This window comes from Theobroma cacao, chromosome 6, assembly GCF_000208745.1.
Source record: "Theobroma cacao cultivar B97-61/B2 chromosome 6, Criollo_cocoa_genome_V2, whole genome shotgun sequence".
NCBI lineage: Eukaryota > Viridiplantae > Streptophyta > Magnoliopsida > Malvales > Malvaceae > Theobroma > Theobroma cacao.
The window spans coordinates 16,138,871-16,146,529 of NC_030855.1; the positions used below are offsets into that span (position 1 = coordinate 16,138,871).

At 34.9% G+C, this 7,659-nt stretch overlaps 1 protein-coding gene across 1 annotated transcript; it reads left to right on the top strand.

Moving 5' to 3' along the window:
• Positions 1,264-7,210, top strand: LOC18595875 (probable ADP-ribosylation factor GTPase-activating protein AGD14). The gene is made up of 14 exons (XM_007024003.2): positions 1,264-1,504; positions 1,686-1,824; positions 2,005-2,066; positions 2,172-2,259; positions 2,360-2,421; positions 2,493-2,589; positions 2,708-3,163; positions 3,713-4,444; positions 4,636-4,716; positions 4,884-4,988; positions 5,075-5,158; positions 6,046-6,217; positions 6,314-6,359; positions 6,879-7,210. Exons 2-14 carry the CDS (start codon positions 1,726-1,728, stop codon positions 7,012-7,014), a joined length of 2,220 nt encoding a protein of 739 aa, XP_007024065.2. The 5' UTR covers positions 1,264-1,504; positions 1,686-1,725; the 3' UTR covers positions 7,015-7,210.

Consider the following 7,659-nt stretch of genomic DNA (forward strand, 5'->3'; position numbering starts at 1 on the left):
CTCAAATATTTTACTAAGTCGAATTCTTTTTGGTCCCCTTATGAAAAGCCTGGGGAGAATAATATTATTTTATACTAAATAAAAGGTAAATAGACTAACATTCATGGTGATTTTTATTGTGTACTTTTCCTTTTTCTTTATTTTTTCAGAAAGAAAAGAAAGTATAAACAACTATTAAATTATGATTTGACATCCATCTTTGTGTTGATTATTTATTAATTAATTAGAAGGTTATACAATTTAGTTACTAAGATCTTTCTCCTTATCTAGAGGCATGGATATATGAATTTGGCCTATAAGCTTTGTCTAAATATCAATACTTTATTTTTTTTTCCTTTATATTTTCATTTGCTTATTGTACGGCTTGTGTTTAAGCCCGCTTTTCGGCCCAACCGTTATTTTTATTCGAACCAATCAAATGAGGTCAATTTTTGGGTCTAACCCTCTGAGCTTACAACTTTTTTGGGTTTTTTGAATGGTAAACTTACAACTTGACCTCGCCATGGATTGATTAAATTTATTAATTTATTTATTGGATTTATGAATTTGGTTAATGAGTATTAATACATTTTAAATAAGGATAATTAATATATTATTATTTAAAAGTCATATTTAATATATTACTTTCACTCTTTTAAAAAAAATAATATATTGATTACAAATTTCTTTCTTTAAATATAACTTTAATTAACGTTATATTTCTTTTTATTTATTTATTTAAAATTTTATTTTTATTTTATAAAAAAATATTTTATTTGATTAAAATAATTAAATAAAATAGAATGTAAAACTTAAGCATGATGAAAAAGACAAAGGTGTGCTACAAGTTAGTTAGTCATAAAGATAAACTCTTAATCTTTTTATTAACTACATGAGTATTATTGATTTTAGTCTAAAAAAATATTTCTAAAAAGAAATAGATAAAAGTAACAACTAACCAGTGAACCACATTAAAATTTTTTCCTTTTTTTTTCGAATGAATGAGATTAGAAATTTAGAATTCGACCGGCGGTAAAAAAAAAAAAGCGCAGTAAGAGTTACACATTACACAATAACAAAGATTCTTGTCAAAAAAGAATAAAAAAAAAAAAGCAGAAAAATTTTCTTCCCTAGTAAAAAGTAGACTGCTAAGTCACTCCCGTCAATTTCTTGTTCCCTTCCAATCTCATTACCCCAATGGCATTTGCGTAAATAAAGACTGGCAAAAATCATTAACGGTCACTATCCGCCAGCCCGACGTCGTTCCCCTGAGCCCCTCTGCCATGCACTTTCTCTTTCAAAAAACCAAAAAAAAAAAAAAAGAATCCAAATTTTTTCACGAATTCAAGCATTTATTTTGTTGTCAATCTCTTCATATTCACGAAATGAGCTAGCATTCTTCATTCGTGTTAGGCTCGTAGCTCTCTCAGCAGAATCCAGCACAAAAACGCCGTCGTTCTAGCCGGTGCAACAGTTTTTATCATTTTTTAGTTACAGTACAGCCTGTATGCTTTAATTCTGAAAAGTAAGAAGTAGCCGGCTTTTACTTAATTTAGTTATAATCTTCGTTTTAATCCTCTTACTCTAACCAATTTTCTGTTAAATTTGTTTATATCGTTATTATTTTTTGTCAGTTTTATGTTTTCCGTTACTCTTCTATCCTTTTAGCGTCTTCTTTTCTAGCTTCAGTTTTTCCCTTTTTTCAGTCCCTCATTGCAGCAATAAGAAAGACAAGCAGAAAAGAAAATGAAGGGACGAATTACAGAAGACGAAAAGAACGAGAAAATCATTCGCGGCCTCCTGAAGCTTCCCGCCAATCGCCGTTGTGTCAACTGCAATGGCCTGGTAAGTTTTTTTTTTTAACATTTTTTTTCTTTTCGGTTGATTAAAATTTGAATTTTTCGTTTTTGGTTTGTTGTCTTTAATCCCAAAAATAAAAAAAAGGGTGTGTTTATGTATGTATGCAAGTATGCATGCATGTAGTATGTATATATGTATGTACAATGACTTGTAATTTGTGTGCAGGGACCGCAATATGTATGTACAACTTTTTCGACATATGTTTGCGCAACATGTGGTGGAATACAGTAAGTATACTATTTCCTGTGTTTTTGTAAATTTCCGTCAGATTTTTTTCTTAAAATAATTTTATTACATCTTGGCGTTTGGCTCTCTTTTAATTGTCAATATAGTCGTGAATTTACACATCGAGTGAAATCAGTATCAATGGCTAAATTTACTTCAGAAGAAGTTGATGGTCTTCAGGGAGGGGGAAATGAGGTAATCATCAATGCCTGCACATGATTGATGTCTTATGAAATATCACGTTATGTTAATTTCTTATTTGATTTATTTCAATCTCTCTCTCTCTCTCTCATAGAGTGCAAAGGAAGTTTATTTCAAGGAATGGGGTTCACGACGTCAATCTGTTCCTGATAACAGGTTTGTGTTCTGTTCTGTTCAACTTATCATCGGAAGACGATTAAAGTTTTGATTCATGTGTTTGTTATCAGTGATATTGAGGGACTTCGGAAATTCATTAAGCACGTGTACGTGGATAGAAGATATACTGGTGAGAAGAGTGTTGACAGGCCTCCGACTCCGAAGAAGGTAAGCTATTTTTATTTTTCTCATGCTAGAAATGCTTATTTGTGTTGATGGTGAAATGATATAATAAACTTGAAGATGCATTCGTCCTTTCTGAATTTTTTTTGGACATATTAAATAGGTTGATAGGGAAGATTCTTGTACCCATCGCAGTGGCCTTCTTAGTCTGCCTTATTTGGATATCTATGAACGACGTAGCATTGGGAGATCTAGAACTAGTGAAAGAAGTGATGAAAGAGATTCCAGAAATATTTATGAAGAAAGAAGAAATCCTGGACATGGTAAAGAATCTCAAAAGCATGGTGATTTTAGGAGAATTTCTTCCAATTTTGAGGTGGTGGATGACAGATTTCGAGACCATACATATGAAACTTCGAAGTCAGAGGCCAACTGGTTTTCTAACAGGGCACACAATCTGGATAGAAAGCCCTCAATCCAGCATAAAGCACTAGATTCATCTAGGCCCCGAGAGGTGCGTCCTCTTCGGGATATATTAGATAGAATCCCAACCATGAGACTAAGTCAAGCTCTTAAAGGAGATGGTGGTAGGCTTTCCAATGGTTCTGTTCATGTGGAGGTGAGTCTCTCCTAAATTATGTGTTTAGTTAGTATTTTATGCTTGGCCATTATGGACCTTATGGTAGAAGTTATATTCTGTTCTTGTGTTCTTTACTTTTCCTTTGGCTTCATGACCTGTTGAAACACATGCACTAACGCAATTTCTTTAGTTCTTTGTCTTTACCGAACATTTTTTTAGTCTCTCTCACAGTTTTTCTCGAAGTTATGCTATAAATTTAGTCTTTTGGATGTTCTTTATCTTGTTATTCTGAACTGTTTTAGGTTGTGCAGATGGCCCTCTCTCTCTCTTACTCCTCTTTTTTAGAAGGGTGATTATGTAAAAAAGATACCATAATGCTGAAAATCAGTCAGTATAAAACCTCAGTCACCCAATCTTTTTGGTAAATTGTCAATTGACATCATATATGCATGTAAGACAGAAGGTTACCTTCAATGGATTGATCATCATACCTTGCATTCTGATATGGTTCAGAAATGGTTTATTACCTTCTTTCCATAATTTTATGGCAAGTGTCTTTTCTCATTCTAGTAAACATCTTTGTTGCAGAGGACTGCATCTAGTATTAGAACAAGACAAGATGACAGGAATTCTATGGAACCTAAAAGGCCAAATTCTATGGGACATGAAAGGAAAAATTTAGGAAGCCCAGTTAAAATCAAATCTGACCCTGAGCCAGCTTTGCAAATGCAACAATCACCAAAATATACTAGTCAGTATATACCAAAACCAACAAGTTCACCAAATTCGAATAATTTGGTGAGAATTGACTGTCATACTGAAGGAAATCAATCAAAGGCTGCTTCAAATGTAAAAAGCCTGGATTCTGTAGTTCCTGCAGCTAAAGCAATGGGGAATGTGTCAGCAAAACCTAGTACTGGTGGTGTGCTCAATGCAGTAATCCATCACTTGCCTAGAACGCCTAGCAGTATCGGTGTTTCTCCTGCTGCACCACTAAGCAATGTGCTGACTTCATCCCCTACTTCCAGTTCTCCCAGTCCAAAAGCTGCCCTAGTGAGTGCAGCATCACCATTAACAACTAGTGACGGCGGTTCCTCTAGTGAGGCTAATCATGTGAAACAAGGGCAAGGCATTCCACAGCCTCAGTGCTCTATATTTCCTGATACTGCCATTCAATCTACTTCCTATGTACCCTCTGGCAGTCCAAATTTGCAATCATCTCAATTTGTTTCACAGCAGATTCCTCAGGCCTGCTCTGAAGTTGTATTTGAGTCTCTTCCTTCAGTGCAAACATTGAGTGGGAAAAAGGAATTTACAGAGGTAAATTAAAGTTTCTATCCGTTTATTGACATCTCTGTATCATTCCATATTTGTTACGCTTCAGATAAAAGAATTCGAGTTCTACATTTTTTATTAAAGTTTTTCATCTTTTTTGCAAAATAAAGGATAGAAATGATGATGTTAATGAGTTGCTTTCTCATTCTTGAGTTTCATATGTTGTCTTTGTGCAGGGTCATGGGACTAGTCCTGCAGTCATATCGCATTCTGGTCAGTCAGAGCAGAAATCTAGTGGAAGAAAAGAACTTCCACAGGTTATTAAGTTTCTTTGTTTCCATTTGCATCTCTATGTCATCCCTCGTTCATTAGAAAGAGAAATTTGAACTCCATATTTTCTGTGCATATGTCTCATTTGAGCAAAATAAGGAAGAGATGATTTTATTCTTGTATTAGTATCTAACTATTTTCTGAATGTTTGCAGCACCTTTTTGCAGCAACTTACTCACCAGCTCCTGTACTATCCCCTGGGTGGCAATCAGTTCAAGCCCAGGGCATGGGTTACTGCTTGCAGTATTCTTCTTCAGTGGTAATTCTTCTAAGAAGAAGTTAGTGTTTAATATGTCTGACTTTTCATAATGACTTTCGAAATGAGATGTTTGGTTTCTTTTACAGCAAGTGCCAACTGTGTATCAACCAGCAAAATCAGCAAACACATTTGATCTTAATAACGGGACACATCTTCTTCAATCCCCAATGGTACAATGCTACTTTAATCTTTATTTATTGTCATGATCACCAAATTTGTTACAAGAGCGTTTCACTTACAGAGACAGGGTTTTTTATTTATTCAAGTATTCTCACTGTATACAGCTAAATGATTTTTTTTCCTTAACGCTTTTACTAATAGACTGAAGTGGAAAAATAAAGTGGTAATGTAATCTTGCAATGAGCTTAGTGTTTGATTTTTCTTTGTCCATTTTCAATATGCTAATTCTGATATATTTTTTTAATTTGTTTGTGGAATTTTTATGATCTTGGTCAGAGGTAGTCTATATATGCAACCTGTCAAGGAGGACTCTTGTTTCATTTGATTGATGCATTGGGTCTGTGTCTCTCAGCCATATTTAAGCTGCTCAATTTTGACACTAAGGGGCTCATGCATGCTATGGATTTTTGCTGGTAAATTGTAAGAGTGAACATAAAATCCTAAGGGGGAGAGATTGGCTGTTGAGTTCCCCGATAAGATGCAAACAAATAATTGTAGAGCTTCATATTGTTGCTTAAAATGAATGCTGGGTAGCATAATATTCATAATCAAATTCAAATGTGTGTGTGTGTGTTTTTCTTTCCTGATTCCTTTTCCGTTATTTTGGGAAGGTTACTCAGCATAGGTATCTGGTTCCCTAAGTCCTAATATAAAATAGTGTTCTTCCTTGCTAGGAGATATCACCAATGACCTAAAATTTTTAAATTTTGGAGTATCATTTGTATGGATGATTTGAAGTTTTATTATAAGCAAGATTTTGAATGGAGAAAAAAAAGCAATTTAATCTCTGCTAAGCTCTTGTGAACCCGCAACGCCTACATGAGTTTTTGCATGTGGTTGGAAAGATTCTCCAGCTAATTTGTGTTGTTTGTCACAGTTGTCTTCCATGGCTTCTTGGCATGGAGCTCAACCCAATGTATTGGCACCCAAAAGTGTAATGCAGTCAACCAGCCATGTTTCCCCTTCTGCACAATGGATGCCAGCACAGTCATCACCTGATGGGGGAGTGCCTTTCCAGCCATTCTCAAGCACTGCAGGAATGCCTTTGAGTAAATTTCCATCTTTCTGTGGTTTTCTTTTTCCTTTCTTATCTTTACAAGGTTTTATTCTTTAATTTATCTGAAATATAATTAAATAATCTTCAGGTTCATACATGCGGCAACAAGTACCCAACAAGCTGTCACCTCCAGGGTAACTTCATTTTCATCCTATTTTGCCTAATATGAGCATTTTCTTTTGGGTGTCCTTTTCCTGTGACATGGCTGCATTAAACATCAAGAGCACACATGTATCCTGCGAAAAAAATCATAATGATATTTGGTTTGGTAAAATGTACTTAGACGATTTACTAATTTTGAAAAGATAATAAAATTAGCCTGTAAAATTTCATCTGGATGAAATTGCTTTTTTGTCAGAAATTGTAACAATTTTCTTGACACTCCTAACGGACTATCATTTAAAACAAAAAAACGATTAGCTGAAGCCAAATACGTTTTAAAAGTCTACCAATAAAGTTAATAATTCATTCTCTTTCACATCTGTCTAGAAAACTCCATTGGGAAGTTGTTCGTCTTACTTCCATGACATTTATTGCATGGAATAGCATACATTTGGAAATGTTTATCGGCAAAAACCATCCAGTATGTCTTCAATTTTCATTTGGATACCATGCTCTGTAAATTGCATTGACATTTTTGAGTCACATTTCAGATGTCAAGGAGTTGAAGTATTGGGAAACAATCTGGCTGTTTTCAACACTTTAAACACCAATCAGCAACCTGGTGGCATATTCTCTATCCCTGCAATCCACGGGTCTTCTTCTGTCGGAGGAAACCCATTTGCATAATTTTTCAGAAATAAGGCTGGTACTTAACAACATTTTCTCCTTGCTGAAAATGATATTCAAATTTTTTACCAACGAATGTGATGTGTGTGTGTGTGTGTGTGTGTGTATACATAGCCCAAAAGGTTTAATTTTGGTCATGCAAACTTAGTGCAAAGTTGAAAGAATAAGAAAGGAAGGGTATGATTTGATGGCGTGAGTAGGTTCGTGTCATGACTCTGTGTATTACCTGTCCTGTAGAATTTCTTCACGTAGAATATTGTAGAGAATAGCAGGCACTGAATAATTTATGTGGTTTGTGGCATTTAGATAAGTAGCTAGGCGTGCTTTGGACTTTAGAGTAACTTATAGCTGAGAAAAGCTGCATCATTACTTTAAGCAATCACAAAAAGAGATGAATTAATGCCCCATTTCATATACTTCCTTGATCTGATTTTAGCTGCCATGGAGTCGTTTTCTTTTGTTGCTTGAACAACAGCTAAAACTGCAAATAAAGAGTTGTACTTGAGGTTGTTGCCTGTCTTAGCCCAAGTGCTACAAACTGGCTACTAGGCTTGCTAGCAGACTGTTAACGGGTTTCCATGTTTAGCTTCGTTTAAGCTCTTTGGTAGCTCGGGCTTACACGGTCTAAAAATACCTTATAAAACT

What these genes read in the sequence shown, in the direction of transcription:
- LOC18595875 (XM_007024003.2), top strand. Translation starts at nt 1,726, where the DNA reads ATGAAGGGACGAATTACAGAAGACGAAAAGAACGAGAAAATCATTCGC. An exon ending in ATCTTCTTCAATCCCCAATG is followed by an intron (nt 5,159 to 6,045) that starts GTACAATGCTAC and finishes TGTTTGTCACAG; the next exon opens with TTGTCTTCCATGGCTTCTTG. An exon ending in AACAAGCTGTCACCTCCAGG is followed by an intron (nt 6,360 to 6,878) that starts GTAACTTCATTT and finishes GTCACATTTCAG; the next exon opens with ATGTCAAGGAGTTGAAGTAT.